The sequence below is a fragment of the Rhea americana genome, unplaced genomic scaffold (assembly GCF_003343005.1).
Source record: "Rhea americana isolate MKP2758 unplaced genomic scaffold, rheAme1 scaffold_100, whole genome shotgun sequence".
Classification (NCBI taxonomy): domain Eukaryota; kingdom Metazoa; phylum Chordata; class Aves; order Rheiformes; family Rheidae; genus Rhea; species Rhea americana.
Window position 1 is genome coordinate 3,009,415 of NW_028185040.1, and position 21,286 is coordinate 3,030,700.

Sequence of the window (21,286 nt, forward strand, 5' to 3'; positions counted from 1 at the left end):
GCCCTATTAACAAGAAAAATCTCTTGTCTAATGTTGGCTGGTGTTTTTTATCAGAACAAATGCTGTTTCTTTTGTGATGTGTCAGATGTTTTCCAAACAGGCAGGCAGCCTGAAAGGATACATATCCTACTTAGTACTATCCTACTAAGTGACTCTTAGGCACTCAGGGGAGGATACTTTGGCTTTATCCAGATACTGGYGACTGAAGAGTATTGGTCACGTTTGTTACACCTATTTTGATTAATTCCATCCTTTGCTTGACCTGTGGGAGTTTTTTGATTCAGGTTTCTCAATTCAAGACCAGAGGTCAGTCTTTCAAACGTGGAAATAAGAACATTTAGAACACTTACAGAATTGAAGACCACGGTTTCCTATATTTTATTGATAGGTCAAGGTGTACGTGTACAAGAAATCAAATTGCTTTAGTTGGCCCAATAGTCTAAAAAATTGGAGGGAATTTTGAGAGATTTTTCAGTCTTCAGTTAGTTTTCCTAGCATTTTATTCCTTTCTTCCAGAAGCAGTGTCATCTTTTTAACCAGCAAAGTGAAAAGAGCATGATAAAAATATTATTCCAGGCTATTGTGTTAACTATAGCACTGATTACATGATATTCAAAACAAGAAAGAAATTCTTTACTAAACAGCCAAAATTTTATTCTATTCTGAGTCTATTCAATATCGTATCAAAATCATCCTCTAAAAATTCACCTTTTCCATCTCAGAGCTGGTAATTCAGATCGTGAAGCACTTAATTTTTCCCCCCTTTTTTCCCTTTTCTGTTTTGAAAAGGAGCTGTCACTTAAACAGTAATAAGGGTTGTAGCTAAGAAAAAAAAAAAAAAAAAGCAAGCAAGCATAAATATATCTTCTGAAAGAGTATCTGACAGCAACCAAGGGTTCAGGAAAACTCCCAACTTCAGAAGCTAACAAAGAGCAGAACATGCATTAAATAATGAATTAGATACAGCCTTTACTACATCTGTCCATTAGGACTGGAAGCAGAATTTTGGTTATTGAGCTCTGTCTTAATTCATTGCAAGTATTGTGCTAAAAAATTTTGTTCATAAGCAATTAGGATTTATGATATTGTTAAAAGATATTCCAAAACGGCCAAGGAATTTTTCACATTGAAACCACTCTTGGCCAGCTTATTTTATTCTCAGCCTGGCCACTTGCTGTTGTGTGACTAATGACAGAATGAGGAGGGCAGAAGGAGGGAGTAGGAGTTGCCATTTAACCTGCTGTATGAGAAGCTAAGTAAGTACTTGAGCTTACCCTGTGCACTTACCCTATGCTGAGCTGAAGCTGCTGTCAGTTCCTATTTTACATCTAATCTACTTACCTTACAAAACCAAAGAGGGTAAAGGTACTTTTTTATCTGGAGTGATTTGTATCTTTTACTTTTGTTTCAGACTCTGGTAAATAAGGGGTAAAGTTTTTGAATTAATTGAGATGTAGATAAAGCTTTGTTACAGAGATCTTGTAGAGATCTTAGAGATCTGGAAGGAAAGGGCTGGACAACATTTTTCCTCCTAGCGCAGTATAGAGATTTGGCTTCTATTCAATAAAAATAGAAGAGTTCTTTCTTTATATATTCACTAAAAGTTTATTTTCCTAGCAGAGAATTTATAAAGTAAGTAATGAGTGGGAATGCAAAATACCTGCCACTCCCCACCCCCTTTTTACGAGTGATACTTGGGTATTTATGTAACTGAATGAAAATACAGGATCTGTATAGACTATTATGTGCAGGGGGGTTTGCCTCTAATGCTGTGGGATTGCTGCAATATTTTACTAGGCTGCAAAGAAACATCGTATGAGCTTCATAGGAGTTTACTGTTTTGTAACTAAGATATTTTAATAATAAGGATGGAAACATGTATTAACTGTTGCTTAAATGCATTTAAACCTTTCTAAACAGAATAAGCAAGTCCTTTGACCATATGAAGACCAGGTTTTAACCTTTAAGTGACTTGACTGCTCAAGCTTTGTTTTCCATTTACATTTCCTGAGTACTCCATATTGATTGTGATTATTTTGGTACTATGAGACTTGCATACCAGAGCGTTTTGCGAGGGGACAGACTGAGTTATGAAAGGAGTATTCAAATGGCTGTTTGTACCACTTAGTTCGTGTGATGCTTGTGCCAAATTCTTCTTTCTTTTCAGGGTTTCTTTCCACAAAATTCTATTTTGACTAGAGGATCCTCCCTTTAAGGACTGTACAAGTTTGTGTGGCAGAAGGGGAAACAGWGTCTGCAGCAGTTGTAGCTAGTCATATGAAAAAGAGTACTTATACTTCATCTCGCACTCAGAATTCTGCTCACTTGCAAACTCTAATACATGTTAGTGGGTACAATCTCTTTCTTCAAATCAGAAATTTGAGCTGCCTTTCTCAAGCCTTGGGTACACTGCACCTTTCACAGGAATTCCCTGTGATTTTTATGGTGATCAAGATCATCTACAAGCTAGTATGTTTGTTTGGCTTCTCCATTGGCCTCAAGAGTCTTCTCCGAGTCCTTGGAGTGGCTTGTCTAGGAGATCTGAATTGTGCCTTATCTAAGTGACTGGCTAGTGAAAGATTTCTATTCACTGGGCATTTATTACTAGCCTCAAAACATAGATGGTGTGGAAAAGCTGAAACGAGAGTTTATAGGCTACCTTATGTTTTTATCAAAGTTTGTGTACCTGAAATAGAGGCCAGTCCTGACAGCCTGGTAACTGCACTTAGAACTTGCGTGTCAGACGGCTGCCTGGGTGCATGCTGGGCATAGCGGAAGTCACTTAGAAGAAAGTGTTCTGCGTCTAATCGTGGTCTCTCCTTCTTCCTCTTCCTCCTCCGCTTTGTGGAAGGTCTCATTCCCTTTGCTSTCTGGAGGGAGAAAAATAGGTGGTTACCATTTCTCTTTTTCCCTTTTGACTGTCATTGGCAATTGTGACAGATGGTGTTGGAGATAAACATGTAAAGGAGTTTTATGCCTGGTATCTCTTTATAACATCCTTGAGCTTAAGCTGCCAAAACTTGTCAAATGTTCCTACATCATACTGCAGGCACTATGTCCAAATTCTGCTAGATATCACTTTAGTGTTTTTAAACTAAGCAGCTCCAAAGCAATGTGAGAGAACCTATTCTGCATAGAAGTGTTCAGTTCTAGTAAGTCTGCCATCAAATCATAGTGGTGGTGGACCTTTGAGGTTTTTTTTTGTTTGTTTGTTTGTTTTGTCCTGTAGGTAATAAAATACATATGTCTTCTCTAGTTAATACCTCTATTTCAGCTAAGGTCTATAAGTTAGGCAGGACATTAAACACTAAAGAGTTGGGACAAGAAGGCCCTTGTTCCTGAGCGCTTACTTCCCACGACGGGTCTTTTTTTGCCCCTCGAAGAAAGAAATATTCTGCTGGACTGATTATGCAGTAACCTGTCTTTGCTTATTATCTACCCAACAAATTATTGAAGATTAAGAATTAATTCTTAAGAATTCTCCTCACACTTTTTATCTCCTTAAGAGAATACTGAGAAACACAAGGTAAATGAATCATGTAGGATACTATGTAAAATTTTAAGTGATTTAAAAAAAATAAACTTCTAGGGCTGACTGCTTGTGGCATGTGTGTTTATAGGAACACTTCATCTTGAGGAACAATATTGAATGGTAAATAACTCTTGCTTTGGTAAATAATTTGAGATTCTGTGCTTTATTTGGAAACACTTTTAAGATCAGACACCTGATAATACGAGTTCTATGCAAATAATTATTAGCGGATTGTTGTACTAAACACTTTTCCAATTAAAAACAAACAAAAAATTAAAATGAAGCAGTTAACTTTCCGTATTTGTAAACTGTTTAGTATTGTCCATTCTTTAAAAAAAATCAGTTCAACTTTTTCTGTGATTTAAGATGAGCTCAGATTTCAAGATACTGCAGTTTTACAGAGGATGAATGCTTTGGCTTCTTATATGTTATATATTAAATGTTTGAAAATGGGTATGGTGAATGATACTTAATTCGAAAACCTTGATGTGCGTTAGATACTATTTAACAGTATTTTACTTTTATGTAGGTTCTTCTAAAGAAGGAGGAGCTGGAGCTGTGGATGAAGATGACTTTATTAAGGCATTTACAGATGTTCCTACTGTACAGGTAAGGTGCTATGTCTGCATATTTTTGTTTTCAGAAATACACTGTTTGCAATGCTGTGTGTTAGCTTACATTTTAATTTTTTCTTTTAGAATATCAGTCTTTTTTCCAATTATTAGTTACCAAATAGCCACTCTTTTTTTACTCTTACTAATTACAGTCACTAAAATCCTTTTCTTAATTTCTTTTTTATTTTAAATTTTAAGCTTCTTTAATCTTTTCTAATGAACTACTGAAAATAGTTGTACTTCTTAGTTCTGCTAATAAAACATTGCTATAAGGTTTGAAAAATCTAGTATTGCAATTTCTTGGGATAATTGACTAATAATGACAGACAAATAAATTAAAAAGTAAGAATAGTATTTTTCAAATGTAAGTGTCTGAATTCTGATGAAGTGCATCTGGCATAAAAGTAATCGTCTCTAGCAATGCTTGAAAAAAATGTAGGGCTTTATTTGCATACTCATGAAACCTGTTAGATGCTGAGTACTTATTTAAAAGGTCAGATTTTAATTTTTATTCTTTTTAATTTTTAAATTATGTGGGAATTACACGTTTGATGCTTTTACACTGTTGAGTCATCTAAGATGTTTGTATTTTCGAAGACCTGCTTTGAAAAAGTTTTCCTGGAGCTGCCTAAGTGTGGAAGATGACCTTAAACTCGTTGTTGGCCACAGTTCCCAAAGGCCAGGAGGACTTTTTCTGACTCTTCTCATGATGCACACTTCTACTTTATTTCCCAAGATGATAGTATAGGTATTTGCTAGATCTTCTTTTGTGGGCAGAAATACTTTTTGTTTATGAAGGAGCACTTTTTCTCTATGGTTCCTGTCACATTGAGCAAATCTTTGTCTCAACACTATAAGAACTTTGTTTCTTCTTTGCGTCTCTGAACTGTTAAGAATTCTTTGGAGGGCAAATACACAAAACTCTTATTATTGCTTATCCCCATTATGGTGAACAGAGCTATATTTTGCAGCACAGAAAATGTACTGCCTGTAGTTTGATGCTTTAATATTTGCAGTCCCAAGCAGGGACTAATCATTCAAGTTGGTTAATAACATTGTGAGAACAAAAGTGGAATAACTGCATGCTGTGGACTAGTACATGTGATCTTCTGTCTGATGGTGCTGGATGATCTAGAAGTATATTGTTTCTGCATTGTAAGAGGTAGAGAAAAAAGACCCACTTATTTTTACTACTCTGACCTGAGCTGAGATGGGAAGGCAAGGTAGAAATCTGTACCTGACCCCCAAGTAACTTGTATTTTCAAGTCCAAGCATGTGGGTTAGACCCGCTGACCAGAAAAAATAAATAATTTTTAGTATCCTTAAGAGTAAGGATTTCCCATTGTCCAACTTCATGTTTCTAGTTATGGACAGTCTCTGATGCTTCAAAAAGAAGGCAGATACTGTGTTCTGAGACCATGTTAACTAATAGGAAAGCGAGAAATTTCTTTACCAAATCTTGTGAAGGAAAAACATTTATCACTTGAAATTCCACAGCTTGTTCTGAAAGCAAGGGAAATTTGTCAGATAGAAAAGGGAGTTCTTTGTACATTATTGGGGCTGCTTTTGTGTCTGTTTTCATTGCATTTGTGTGTATCTTACTTCTCAGTGAAAGTAAGGGAGAGAACTATATTATGGAAATACAGATCTGATCTGAAGGGAAGATTCAGTGTCTGTATTAATCAAGTCAATCTAGATCACTTACAGTATATCTTTAAAAACCTCCTGTGGTGGATCTGCTTTTCTATTGTGGGAACTTATAAACAAAAATGAAATTTTGTCCTTTGAAGTCAATGATGTAATGCATCTTGTCTTTATAAAAACATAATTAAGATCACAAAATAAAATTATTAAAATATATTTTATTTCTCTGAAACTACTTGAAGTATGGAGCCTTGACAGTTTGGGATATTTACAGCAGAATTGTGGTTTTAATTGCATAACAAGATACAGTTACGCCATTTACTAAATTCCTGCTTACAGTGCCAGTTTGAACACCTGAAATTGCAGACGTACAATTCCATGTATGCTGGGTAATTAAAGAAAAACTTAAGCTCTTTGCCTAGGCATTCATGTAGGGCTAATGTAAACCCATTGTACATACGAATTCTGTGTTTGTCTATTGCCTAGCACGGTGCAGTCCTGTAGCAGTCACTGCAACTCACAGACACTGATAATACATCAATTGACAACAAAAGTCCTAATTTTGAGTGGCCATTCAATGAGACAGAGCTTTTGAAAGGTATTTGTAGCTTGACCAGAGCCTCAGACTGTATTTAAAGCTTGCACCAGAGTTAAACAGATCTCAGAGTTAACTGCCACCAAAAGGCACGATCCTGCTTCCCGTCCTGTTGTACTTCACTACTTTGTTGGCATAGTTGCTGAGTTGGTGGAGAAATTTTTGCCTTTCTTCTAGCAGTGTTAGCTTTCCGTCAGTTAGTGCAAGGTGGGTGATGATAAAGGTGGAGCGTCTGAGGAGTCTGAATGACATTATAGTGACTTTAATATGAAAGGACATCTTTAGTTAACCTCTGACCATCCCCTTTTGCTTTTAAAAGAAAACTAAACTTCCTTTTGATAAAGGAAGTTTAATTTGATGAAGTGGCTTATTGAGAAACATTGATTTTTAGCAGTATAATACTTGTGCAGTTAGTCTTAGTGTAAATGTGTAATAAATATTCTACACTTCCCATATACAGAAGTATATTAAATGGTGATACAAAAACTGTTTTTGGTTTTGTGGGTAGAGAAGTAGAAATTCTGTTATACTTGGACCTACTGTTTTCCCACGATAGTGTTATATCCTTCACTTTAAGTAAATTGTGTATTGAGTGTTTACTGATTTCTAAACAAGAAGAAAACAGTAGTTGTGAAGAATTGTCTTGTTTTGTTTTTTTAAGGAAGTAATCTGTCCCCTGTACAGAATTGCAATGTTCATTACCCAGTGGTACCATCAAAGATCTGCTATCAAATACAATTATATATATGTGTATGTGGTTCTGTAGAACTCTCAGGGGAAGATTCTTTAGAATTGTAATTTTGTTTTCAGCCTCAAGCTAGTTTCCTTCATCAGGTGAACTGGAATATTAACAATATAAGTATTTTGTGTTTTTAATATTTCAGATCTATTCTAGTCGAGAACTTGAAGAAACATTAAACAAAATCAGGGAAATCCTCTCAGATGATAAACATGATTGGGATCAACGAACTAATGCGGTAAACATTTTTATCTGGTTTCAGGTTTGGGTGGGTTTATTTTATAAAACACAAGTAGTTGTTTTAAAATATTTTTCTTAAGTAATACAGTTCAGAAAAATCAAATAAGCTTTCATACTAAGCTTCTAAATTTTGAGTTTCCATGTATCAAATCACTTTGCAATAAGCTTGAAAAAAATTTTTTTAATGCTAAAATATATTTTTGTTGATGTTCGAGTGGTAGCTTTTTCCAAAAGCTATGTTTCAGTTTGCATCTATGAAAAAAAAAATGTTCTGCAGGTAAACTACAGGCATTCATACCTCTTACGTTTATCTGTGATAAATCTCATGTAATTAATATGTATACGTGTGTGTGAAATTTGGATTTTTTAATCAAGTTTGTGGTATCTTAGTAGAAGTTTGGAAACAAGTATATGAACAGAATTATGCATTTGCACATTTGGAGACTGGGCTCAGACTTTTTAATTTTTAAAATTTAATTTATATATTTTTTGGTGTTCCCATGTATTTCAAAGCTTATATTTCAAAATTTCAAAAACTTTAAGTTCAATATTGTTGATAGATAGCTTTCATCTTTTTTAATTTCCATTTTATGGAGACAGTTACACTTTAATGCTGTCAATACAGATGTCTAAAGAACTCTTTCAAATCTGTTGACACCAGAGAAATGCATGCGCTTCAGGTGCTTACATACATTTCCACAGTTAAGTAGATACTGTTTCTATTTAGAATGCGTATTGGCAGTTTGTGAAACTAAATGCCTTAACTTTTTTTAGCTCAGGAAAGTTCGGTCATTGCTTGTTGCTGGAGCTGCACAGTATGATGGATTTTTTCAGCATTTGCGGTTGTTGGATGGTGCTTTCAAGCTGTCAGCCAAGGATCTCAGATCCCAGGTGGTTAGAGAAGCCTGCATTACTGTAGCGTAAGTATTGTTTATGTCCATTTGTGTATGTTGCTAGACTTTTTTTTTTCTTTTGTGAACTTGAATTTAAGATATTTTGAGTGTTGCAGGAAAGGTTATATTTTTGGATTGTTGTAGAGTAACTGGCTAAAGAGCAAAGTCAGGCTCTGAAGCTCTAGAAGCAATGAAAAAACATTTCAAATGAATTTGTTCTTTTACGTGAAAAATATATTGATAATCCTGTAAAATATTATATTTGAAGAACAAATTACCATCATTAGACTGAGCACTTAAAAGAAGTTAATATAAATTGCTGTAAATACTAATTCTTGTCATCTTGAGGGTCAGTCTTGGAAGCAAGTAAAAGTTTTACCTGCGTTATAAAAATATAAACTCTCAAGCATTTAATTTTTTCCTTAAGATTTTAGCTTAACATGCTTTTGAAGTTTGTTAAAAAGTAGAAGTATTGTGATATTCTGTATAGACATGAGAATTTCAGGCTTTCAAGTTGTAGTGAATATTTTTCATTCTGAAATAAATAAATAACAAAAGTTTTCAACAAATCTTGCATTTCCACTAAGGCAAAGATTTGGAAGTCATTAAATTAGGAAATTCTCTTTTTAGAAAGCCCCATCTGTCAAACGTACAATGAATTTTGTTATTTTAAGGGTAATAAATTTTTATTAACTGGTTTTATTTCTTTTTCCTAAATAGCCATCTTTCAACTGTTTTGGGAAACAAGTTTGATCATGGCGCTGAAGCTATTGTGCCTACTCTTTTTAATCTGGTTCCCAACAGCGCCAAAGTAATGGCAACTTCTGGATGTGCAGCCATTAGATTTATTATTCGGGTAGGTGCTCCTCTCTTACTTTGTTTGCTAGAAATATTCAAGAAGTGAGTCTTAGCAGAGATATTTCCCGTTCTCAGATGTAATCAGGATTTATTTAACCATTCTTTAGAACACTTATTCCTCAATGGAGAAATAATGTTCTGGACAAGAAGGCAAATATTACGTATTATTGATACCAATCAGCAACATTATCCTGGTAAAGATTGTGGAATAAGTATGAAAAGGCAGTGTATTTTCATTATTTTTGTAGTGTGTAAATTGTTAAAAGGCAAGTGTATTTCAATTGTGACCTGCTTATTTTACAAAAGGCAAAGTAAAAAAATAGTCAACAGATTAGTAATGAATTCTTTAAAACAGCATCTCTTTTCTTTTGTGCATGTGTGTATATGCATACACACACGTGCTCACTCGCTYACACTTGGAACTAGGAACTCGTGATAGAATGTTGAAGAGGCCAAACAAATGTGGATCAGTTCAGAAGAGAGAAGTTCATGGAAGAAAAGTCCAGAAGAGATTTTGAAATCTCTGCTGTGAGAGTATTTTAAGCTGCTGACAGCTTAAAGCAGGAAAGTGAAATACTGCATAGTAATCCTGTTTTTAATTTCTGTTCCTAAGCATCTGTTACTGACCATGGACTGAAACAAGATATTTGTTTAGATTTTTAGGACCTGCACTGACATTTTTTATATCAGATAGAGATAGGAGGTTGCCTGTAATTTCTACATTAAAAGCTGTGTGGTGTTCTCTAGTTCTTAATGTTAAGCACTTACTGCTATTCACTATGAACTCATCCACACTCGTAATTTTGTAAATTGTTAGAAAACTATGTAGCTTTCTACTTGTGCATTTTATTGCTATCTTTCAGTATGTTCAATACTTACCATTCTGTCTAATGACGCTTCTAAGAGTGTTTTGAGACTTTCTGTGTTGCCTTTGCATCAGCTGCTTGTGCTAAGAACTATAGATATTTTTCCCCTGAGTCCTACAGTGCACTCTGAGGTGGCTTATGGCACACAGCTGAGTGAGGAGGGGGAGGAAATAAACCCTCACATAGTATGGTTAAAGTTGCAAGAGAAGGTTATCATTTGCAGTAGTGTTAGACGAGCTCAGATTTTAAGAAAATAGCCCCATCTCATTGCTTATGGGAGCCAAATGAAGCACTAGAACAGCAGCATGAAATAAAATTCACTGATTATATTCAGTTGGCTTTATTGGCTCAGTTTATTGAGAAAGAGCCAACATGCCAGCTATCGCTGCTCTGATTTTGTTTAAATTTGTTATTCTTAGCTGTAATAGATAGGATTTCTTGCTTCCATGTTTCCAATCCATTGCATTCAGATACCAAACAAATAAATGGGTTATACAAGGTGTTCTGACAATCGGAAGATTCCAGTTTTAATAGAAACAAAGAAATGTGTTCCAGAGTCGAAGGCAATGCGTTCCCTCTTTCCCTGGACTTTTGTCCAGGGACAGAAGTCCCTGGACTTCTCTTTCTGTTTGTCAAGGAAAGTGTGTGATCAGTCAGATATTTAGAGCCCAAGTTGTTACAGCTTTTGGAGTCAGAGCTATGCTTATATACTCCTACCAGAAACCCTTGACCAGTTCACCAGAACCACCAGCCAGTTTAGATCCTGATGCTTTAGTGTGTTGTTGCTGAGAGAGCGCCCTCTGAAAAAGAGGGAGATTGTGTTAAGCAGTTTGTCTGTCAGTGATCTTGGAGAGCTATAGCTCATCTTTGCCCCTTTATTGGATTTCACATTTCTTTTCTGGATAGTTTTTCAAAAGTACGATGCAGGTGGCTCCAAAGATTTGGAACATACAGATTTCTCTATCTGTAAAAATGCCGTGTTCTTTCCTCCGTATTTGCTTGTTGTGCACTCCCTGGCAGTCATGCACCCCTTTTACATTTGAAAATAGTATAAAATATAAATAGAAACACTCTCTATCCAGTAGACTGTTCTGGATTTCTGGAATCATTCCCTCCTAATTCTTCAGTTGGCAGTACTCTGAAAGCTGATAATTATCTTTCTACTTTGGATGATTTGTGTGTTTATATCCTGTAACAATCCAAGGGAAAAAATACGATACGTGAGATGCTAAGAATAGTATAGTACTATAAGCAGTCTGKTTTTTTATATACTTTACTATTTCTTATTGTATTGGAGGCTATTCTGAAGTTTATCTAATGTGTTTAATTAGGAAGGAAATGAATGAACTGATAATAGGTTTGTTGAACTGGGAATTAAAATTGTATTACTCTGTGTCCACAGTTAGTTAATATAAGTAAGGTTGCTTTAATTCTGAATAAAAGTATTATGTAGGGATTTAATGTAGTTTACTGTATTTATGTAGTATCCACTTTAAATGGTAATTCAAGGRTTTTCTTTGAGTCTTCCTATGAGCATATAGTAGATGTTTGCATACAAATTCTAAAAGTAAGTTTGCTTTTATATGGACTACATGTCATGCATTATTTTATTGACTTTTTTTGCATTAAAAGCAATTTGATCTTTGCAGCACTAGCTATCTCTATTGATTGATCCTAAAAGAATGCTCACAGTTTTAGACTGATACTTTTGGTTTTTTTCTCTGTTATTCAGTTTTTGACTGATAAATCTATTGCTTTTTTTTCTGCCCTGAGATGAAACTGAAATAACATCAGTTTAGGACTCCTCTGAGGAAACAATCTTTTCAGCTTTAATTTGTGACTTCTGATACCTAGATATTGTGCATCACAAGGTGGTTATTGACAGCATTGGAAGTGCTTCTTGTTTGATTTTTCTTAAAAAAAAAAAAAAAAAAGTTAGTGATTCATAGCTAGTAACAGTAGCTTTCATTTAATAATACTCTAGTGTCAGTATATATTTTGCATGATACTGTCATTTTAATACGTTGCTAACTCTAGGTTGGTTAGTATAGTAAAAATTCAGGAATGGTTTTGTCACTAATTGCTTTTGTCCTATTTTTTTCAGCATACCCATGTGCCCAGACTTATACCTTTAATAACAAGCAACTGTACCTCAAAATCAGTTGCAGTTAGAAGGTTAGTATATTCTAAATAGCAGATGTTTAAATTGTTGCATTTCAAATGTGATGATGGTATGAATATGTGAAACTATTATCTAGTAAACTACAAAAATAGGTTTCAGCAATGTCATTCACCTGGGTGCTGTTGAGGAGCAGTGTTTTTTCTAAGATAAAGGGAGGACACTGTATCCTTCTGCAGAATTTATTCTAATTTAAAACATTTGTAACACTTGTTGAAAGAATACCTTCTGATTTAAAACTAGAAGTAAAACCAGTTATAGTTAAATCCATGTTTTTCTAGCCAATGAAAATATATTAAATTGATTATTGAGAATAAATAATGAGGGTATGGAAAGGCATTTTTATGCATGATACAGGTGTGCCTGCTGGCTGCAGTTAGTGTCAGCCCTGACAGGCACAGTGAGGCTAGCTCCTACGGAAGCACTACAGCGTACTGTGTGCAGTGTTTGCCAGCATGTTGCTTCTCTCCATTGCAGGAGGACCTCCCAACTCTTGTACAATGCAGTTTGAATSCAAGGAGCTAGGCCGTGTATGATACTGTGCCCAAATAATACTGGGAAGTATGGCACTGAGGAAATAGCTGTTATCTTGGATAGGACATGGTAGATCAGGTCGTTGCTATGTTGGACAATTGAGATGCATCTTCAGCATGCTGAGGTTCCAAGAACATGGTCCTTGAATGCTTGGATTAGCTCTCGATGAAGTCATTTGGGGTCTGACAGTGTTGCTTTCTGCACAGAATCTCACAAAAGCAGTTATGCTGTTTCTAGACCCAGGTTAGCCCTGAAAGTTGTATAGCTACGTATATGAAAGAGATAGTTTAGGTGTTCAAACTATTTACTATTTATTTATTATAAATGATTGGGGCCAAGTTGTCTTTGCATCCAGAGCATGTGAGTGAAGGTTATGCTGACCTCTCACAATTTGGGTTTGACTGCAAGACAATGTACACTACTATTCCTGCCTTTACTTCCCATAGCTTTGCTAAGCAGCTGTTAGACTTACAGTTCTGCTGTTGCAGTTTGCAGTCCAGTAAGCAACAATGAAGGTGGCCAAAACTTCATTTCTTTCATACTAATTCCATTACTTTGTAAAGACAAGGGAAAAACTAGATCGGTTATAATTGTGAAGAAACTTCTTAAGCCTTTCACAGTTTTTTGCGATGTTTTGTAAGTATCCAAACGCTTTAGGTAAAACAGATACAAATCCTGCCCCTTAAGAACAGATTAAAGATGCAACAAAACTATAGAAAGTAGTAGTTTTAAAGAAAGAATAGAGACTGCTACCTTCCAGAAGACTCCAAAACTGCACCTTCCTAATCTATACCAGTTTGATGAGTTCATCAGCATCTAATTTCAGATATTTTTCAAAGTATGCTGTTTTGCTAACAGGTTGTCAAGAATTCTGAATTTATAATAAATGTGTAGATCGTTTTGTACAGTGCCAGCAAATCCTTGACTACATTCTGTATACATGGCCTTGTATTAATGGTCTTACATTTTCAGTTATGCTGTATACTCAGTAATGATAGATGAAAGGATAGGGGTAGAATCTGGGAAAAAAGTGAGTGCAATAGAAACATTGAGTGACTTAATAGCTGATTTTTTTAAGTACTCTTTTTTACGTTTTAATATTTTATGGTAATTATATTTCTGTATAATTTTAAAACTTTTTAAATATTTGTCTGGTACTTTGGGACTAGTAAAACTAATATAGCATATGTCTAATAACATCACTTAATAGATGCAAGCACGTAAATTTTTTGAAGTTCAGGATTAGTTAGCTTGCTTTGTATACAGTCTGTAAATTTTACAATAAGCAGACCAGTGTCTTGATTTGGCAGATTTTATGTATTTTGTGTATTTGATTCCCATGGGGAAGCAATGAAGTTGTTAATTCCACAAGCACGTTAGAGAAGGGAGTACTAATTATAACTTTCTTTCCTGTCTTTTTAGACGCTCTTTTGAATTTTTAGACTTATTGTTACAAGAGTGGCAAACGCATTCTCTGGAAAGGTATGGGTAAATGTACTTATTCCCAACTGCATACTTTTTTTTTTTTTAATTTACCTGTTAATGAACAGAGTGATRCTGTTATGTTCTGGAATAATTTGATAGGGAAACTTGTCTAATATAAAAAGAAATTCCAACTGTCTGTCTAAGTGAGTAAAAGTGTTAGTCAGTTTTGAGCCTTTGGTATGAAAATATAAAACCATATATTCCTTTCCACAAACACACACATAATACACCAGACGTCTGTCGCAAAGCTGAGTTTCAAAAATATTTCATAGTGATGCATGATTTGTGATGAAGTCTCTAGAGTCTCACTACACAAGCTTATAGAGGTTTTTCTCATCTGTAATGCCTTGTGGGGTTTTTTTTGTTGTTGTTTTTTTGTTTAAGATTAGTTAATTACATTCCCTTAGCAAGTTTTTTCGTACTGGGGCTTTTAGCAGAGATTCTAGTACTACAGATTTTTCTACCCAAATGTCTATATTCATGAAAACTATCTCAAAGCAATTGGAATCTGTTTTTAAAGGATGTAAATAAAACATACTCAATATTAAGTTGTGTCAATCACTGTATTAACACTGCCTCTCAAACTGTATGCTCTAATACAAGTAAATGATAGTGCAAAGAGTGTTAGCCCTATTTCACATATGAGGCACTTGACATGAAGACAGGAAGTGATTTTTTTCTATATAGTCACTGTCTATTGCAGAACTGGGAACTGAACTCAGCCACTATAATGCTAGGCTAGTACTGAAAATCCTAGATCATTCTGACCTAACATTGTAATGATATATTGTGAGCAGCAACATTTTTCATTTTTGACTTCTAGGACTGTGTTTTGAGTAAATAATCGTTCTGAAAGCATTGTTATACTGTATATTGTTATGCTGTTTCCTTCAGTGACCAGTCAATCCAAATGAATTTCTAAGAAATAATTTTAAAGCGAAACAAAAGCAGAAGGTGTTATAAAACAGGATAACACATACTTTTTTACATCTTYAGCAAATAAGAAGTATAAATATCTCTTAAGCTTGTTCTTTGTACTTCTAAATATACATAAACACGTATACATATTTTAATATTCAAGAAACTGCCTACCTTGGTGGTAGGCTTTACTCTTCCAGAAAACGTAAATTCCTCATTAAGGTGAAGAAATATCTGGAAGCTTTCTAGGATTCTACAGAAGGTGCAGTTATGTTATCAGTGTACTTAAGCATTAACTTCATATCTTGGAAAGAACTCACTATGTGGGCTGTCTTTTACTTAGAGAAATATTGATTAGTAGGTAAAGCTTTACTTCTCTTAGTGTTGAATTAGGGGTAGTAAAACATAGTATGAAGAATGTCTGTCTTCTAGGCATGCAGCTGTCTTGGTTGAAACGATCAAGAAGGGTATTCATGATGCTGATGCAGAGGCAAGAGTGGAGGCAAGAAAGTAAGTTTTGTCTATACWTATTGCTCTGAAAAACAGCAGATTTTATGTGAGGGATTGAATGGTTTGAATACTATTCACTATACGTGATGTACATAATCAACTATAGTTAGCTGCTCACCTCTGAAAAAGAGGGCACAAATTAAGTGGAAATTTGATGTTTATGTTTTGAGTCATGCTTTGTACTGGAAAGAAAATAGTTTTAAAGGTTGAGGCAGTTGATAATCTTTCAGAGAGTTGAGGATTCCAGTGAAAGAGGAGTGATAAAGGTTGATATTGTCGCACAATTGTTCATTTCTTCCATGAGTTAAGTCATTGAACTACTACAGTACTTTCACTAATGAGCAGGCCAGAAAAGAATTTCTCTTGCTTCCCTACAGGAACAAGTACTATGACTTAGTAAGTAACCTTGAGAATTTCAGAAGACAAAGTTGTTTTGAAAAAAAACAGTTTAGTTGGTTAAGTTGGTTTCTTTTATGACCTAGTTGAGTATATTATTTGTGGTACATAATTCTGTTCTGGGTTCCTTTTTCTGCCATCCCTGGTTCATTCTACAGTCTTCTGCTTCCTGACTGTATATTTTTTAAGGAAAACCTAGCACAATTACATTTGGTTGTTACTTTATTTTGCAGGGCTTATYTGGGTCTTAGAAATCACTTCCCTGGTGAAGCGGAGACTCTATACAATTCTCTTGAGCCACCCTATCAAAGAAGCCTCCAGACCTACTTGAAGAATTCTGGCAGTATAGCATCTCTCCCTCAGTCAGACAGGTCATCCTCCAGTTCACAGGAGAGCCTCAAGTAAGTTACTTAACTGTTTGAGTTTGACCAAATATTTTGTATTTCCCAAAAGCACATGAGTTAGGCTCCTGTGGTGTGCAGAAAAGCTGCAGTTGTRCTTCTGTCACTTTTAGTATTCACATTCTTAAAATTCTTTTGTTGTGCTCTGCTACATGACAGTGTTGYTCTAGCAAGGTGGAAGATAATGACATATATAAAATGGAATTTAGCAGACTGTGCTTACTCATATGTTTGTTCCTTACTAGCCTCTGTTGCATCAAAGGATCTTTAAGGTTTGTATAATGAGATATTGTCACTTGTCCAACAGCATGGTAAAAAATAAGTTTAGGAAAATATTATGGTGGTGGTACTTTTCATCTCTTTCCTCTGAAAGTATGATGAAGAGACATTGACAATGAGATTCATTCAGATCAGATGTCATTTTTTATTCTGTCTTTACAGTATTGAGTATTCCATGACTGCTGTTTAGGCCTGTTCTGTAGGTAATGGTGTATTAATGTAATCAAGATTTTTAATATATTTTAAAGTTTGCTTAGGTACCAATAGTAAAAGGAATCAACTGGCTTTTTAGTAGAAATGTAATGCTGGGAGTAGTAGAATGTAGTGATTTTTATCTTTTAAATTGTAGAAGGGATCCTCAAAGTATTTAAGATTTCAGTTCAAATGCTTCATTTCCAAAGCAAGATAACTTGATATTTGCTCACTTTTGGCTTGACAGCAAAGACAACTTCCAGCATATTCAAAGTTAACTTTTTTTCTTTTTGGCTGGYACCTTAAATACCAGTGGCTTTCCCTCATCTGTATCAAATCTTATCTTCAGTATGATATTTGTAACTATAAAAGTCTTTTAAAAGTTATTGTAACATAGATTATTGCTAGCGATTCATTYTCCATTAGCAAATGTTTATTCAGAGATTAATTACTTTTGTTTAAATTAATTCAATCTATATTTTCTACTTTGAAATCAAAAGATTGTTAATGAATTACTAATAACAATGTTTAAAACTAATTTACAGAGAAACTAGAATCTTACAGTATTAAATCCTTAGATGTTACTCCCTGTGTTACAGCTGTGTATCCTGCCAATTGTTTGAAGGTAAACAACGCAGAATAGGAGTGTTAAAATAAAAGATAAGCAAAAAAAATCTGATACTGGAAGTAATTAACTTTTTAAGTGAGCTTTCACTAATTTTACATTTAGAAGCATCTTCTTTTCTCCCGTATTATCTCTAAAARAATTTTTCTGGCTTCTGCAATAAATGCTGAGTTCTTGCTGCATATCTTAAACTAGGAAATAAGGGTGCTGGTTATTTTTGTTTGTTTTTAATGTTTGCTATACTGTGTTTTTTGACACTCTGAACTTGCAAATCTTGCAGATCCATTGATCAAAATGGTTTTAGTGCAGTGATTTTTGTTATAAGATTGAGAAAGGTTATCATCAGTCCAACCCAAAGCAGTTGAACCTAAATGAAAAACTGGTTTTGGTAACAGAGTTTGAGTTACAAAAAAGATTGTAATAGCAGAACATTTCATTTCAAGTGTTACTATCCATCTTTTGTGTATTTAGACCTCTGAGTTTAAAAAAAGAAAAACAAAAAATAGCCCCAAGAAACCTCCTGCTTTTTTCCTCCAAAATAAAAAGCAAAGAGATTATTGAAATTTACTTCTTTTTAATCATTATTAATATCATTATGAAAGCTCCCTAAATCTAGAAGGTGAGGAGCTCCTTAAATCTAGAAAGAAACTGACTTCATTTAGTAAGATCCCCTCAGCATCTGAGGCTGTACAAAAACACTAATGAAGCTGTTCTGAGGGTACCCTTGTGTAATTTACTTCTGTGACTTTAGCTACTTCCTTATGATAACAGTGGTATTTAAGTGGGAATAGGAGAAGGGAAATGTGATGACTTGTGCCTGCAAAACAAGCTCTGCCTATAGGAAGCTGCTCAAATGAAGTGTCATTCACAGTAAGTTGTGCAAGTGCTGAAATGGTAACAGTGTTTTCTAAGCCTTTCATTTGGTGCTTATTTTAAAGGTAAGAATGTGCCCAAGAGATCTGCGGGGGCATACTGAATTTAACTTATTTTATTTGCAGCAAAATAAGTGGTAATACCTCAAAACACTGGTTGTCGATGTCAGAAAAGCAGATACTGTTTGTAGCAAACTACAAACATTATTTTCCCTGAGGAGTTAGAAAACAGTGCTGACATCTACATTATTACTGAGCTATTAGCTCAGTAATAGTACACAATATTATGCATCTCTCTTCTCTCTGCTTTTTGATATTAAAATTAGAGAGTATTTTTTCTAAAACTGAGACTCTAGACTGCAAGGTTATAATTTGAGTGTCAATGAAATTACTACAAACCTTCCCAGTCAGATAAATATTTAGATGGCTATAGATGAATCAACGAATAAAGTATCATGCATTCACTGTCGCTTCGGTCTTCTGCCTTCCTCATGTATTTTGGGTTTGTTTTTTTTGTTTGTTTGTTTGTTTGTTTTTTGCATTTCTCTGCTCCCTCTTACTGCATGCTAGCCTTTTGAACCAAGCAGAAGAAGGGGTTTAAGGTTAAACTTGAGTAGATCAAATGATTTTGCTTCAGCAGCTACTCGATTTTGCAGTAAGAATATAGGGAAGAAGAGTGAAAATGGAGGAAAGACATGCTTTTTTCTCCCTTTTATAAATTACTGAGGCATCTAACAGTCAAACAAGGGAAACTCAATCTAGCTACTTTGAAGTTGCAGCATATTTCTTTTTCATTTCTAATTGAATTCTTTGGGGATATGGGACTGGAGGAGGCTTGTGAGTCATACACATTTTCCTTGTTATTGTAGGCAACCTACTTCACATAATTTCTTTCATTATAAATCAAGATCTTTTAATTTAGCTTGTGCTATTTTTATTTGACAGCTGATTTAGAAGATCATCCCTCCAGTTAAAACCTTATAATGGCCAGCTTAAATGTTTCTATGACCAAATCTGGAATGCCTGAACTTTCTGTTAGCACAATATGTCTATTAATTAGCAAGAGATTAATGCCTTGTAATGAACATTTAATTCCATAAAATTTCAATGATGATCTGATAAGATGATGATATTTTCCTTATCATTCTGTATTTAATGTGTTTCTGATATATACAGAGACAGTAGAAGAAAAGAAAAATCAGAACATTTCTTTTTTCCTCGGATCTTTGTGTTGCTTTTTGTATAAGATACGTGAGAGATGTATTTTATTAAAGCTCTTGTTTGTTGGATTTTTTTTTTTATAGTCGTCCTCTATCTTCTAAATGGTCTGCAGCCAGCCCAGCAAGCCTTGCAGGCAGAGGTATGCCTATTGCTGTGTATTGAACAGTTGCTTTTAATGTTATTTTAGTTTTAAAAAAATGCAGCTTACAATTTTAMAATCTCTACCTGTTACACAGTTGGATAATGATGTATGCCTCAGGTTTTTCATATTTTTAGTTGTTGCAAAATTGCAATCCGTTACCAAATACAACACATTATCACCTATGTATTCCCACTGTTAATTGATCCTGTTTAAGTTTTCTCGCTGATAAGTCATTCTAAAAAGAGCAAAGCATTATTCTATGATCTGTTCATGACTATTAGGCTTATGGCAATTGAAAATGAGTTGTTGTATGAGTTGATCTATTCTAGCATAGCTCCTGTTACTCATGAAAAAAATAAACTTGTAATTCAAACTGTTCAATTTTATCTGGATTTTTAGATTTGAATCTATCCTTCTCTTTTCTCATTATTTCTTTGCAACCATTAGTGAGTAAATCATTGACTCCTTTTCAAGGACCAGTTACTGTGAGTGTTTGTGTTCTGAATACCTAAATTAAGAGGAAGTCAAGTTTTGAGAACATGCACCGGTGGCTAAAACTAACTGAGYTGAATGGTTAATATTCAGCTAATAACTAGAGATGAATATAAAAATATTTTTCAGAAGATTAGGCCCTCAAGTAATTCAAAGTAGGTATTCAACTTGTCYAATTGCTCTTTCTTTCTGATGTCAGTTTCTTAGCTGGTATGTGGAAAAAATATGTGGAAAAGATGCTTGATTCAGTATCACGAGGGCCACTGAACTGCTGTGAATTTGTGAAAYATTCAATAATGTTATAAACAAATCACATAAATGCTCCCAATTCTGTCATTTGTGAGAGTAAGTAGTTTGTGTAGAGCAATGGTAAACTTTCATAGTGAAAATGAAGAGAATACTATAAAATAAAATACTGAACTGATACTACGTTTGATCAGTATAGTTGTGTGAAATGATTAATGCTGTAAAATGCAAAAGAAAAAATTGAACAACTCATGAATTCAAGTATTAAACCAGCTGGAGAAATCAAGGACTTAGTTCTTTACCTGAGTTTAAAGGCAACACCAGAACTATCATTTCAATACCTGTTGGCCATGTGTGTGTGTGTTTTTAATCTTTTAACAATACTGTGTTTAGTATTAACTTGACTTTAACATTGATTTCAATATTTTTTGCAAGTATGCTGCAGCAATAGAAAACTTTAATCTTGTAAATATAGTTCTGCCTATWCATTACCATAATAATTACCTTTTTTTAGTTTCAGGAAGCAGCAGCAAGGGTGTTCCAAGCCCGGGAGCTCTGCAAAGGTCTCGCAGTGACATTGATGTTAATGCTGCTGCAGGTGCAAAGGCGCGCCATGCTGCTGGGCAGGCAGCTGGAGCTGGGCGCTTGTCTGCAGCTGGTCTACCTCCAGGGTCGTATGCTTCACTAGGTGAGGGATATAGCTTTACAGTACTGTGAAATATTTTGTTGTTGTTTTTAGTTTAAAAAAAAAATCTTATGAGAAAGTACTTCTACATTTGAAAAACTTTCATTATCATTTTTAGTATTGTTGGG

General features: G+C 34.6%; 1 protein-coding gene across 7 annotated transcripts in view; it reads left to right on the top strand.

Moving 5' to 3' along the window:
• The window catches only part of CLASP2 (cytoplasmic linker associated protein 2), a 142,341-nt gene that overhangs the window by 67,061 nt on the left and 53,994 nt on the right, over positions 1–21,286 (top strand). For all 7 annotated transcript variants that reach the window (XM_085304197.1, XM_085304235.1, XM_085304204.1 and 4 more), the window contains exons 9-18: positions 4,062–4,141; positions 7,270–7,362; positions 8,139–8,284; positions 8,978–9,113; positions 12,086–12,156; positions 14,117–14,176; positions 15,530–15,607; positions 16,237–16,404; positions 19,677–19,732; positions 20,988–21,161. In XM_085304197.1, the coding sequence (XP_085160323.1) occupies positions 4,062–4,141; positions 7,270–7,362; positions 8,139–8,284; positions 8,978–9,113; positions 12,086–12,156; positions 14,117–14,176; positions 15,530–15,607; positions 16,237–16,404; positions 19,677–19,732; positions 20,988–21,161 (1,062 nt within the window). The remainder of the gene's footprint in view (positions 1–4,061; positions 4,142–7,269; positions 7,363–8,138; positions 8,285–8,977; positions 9,114–12,085; positions 12,157–14,116; positions 14,177–15,529; positions 15,608–16,236; positions 16,405–19,676; positions 19,733–20,987; positions 21,162–21,286) is intronic.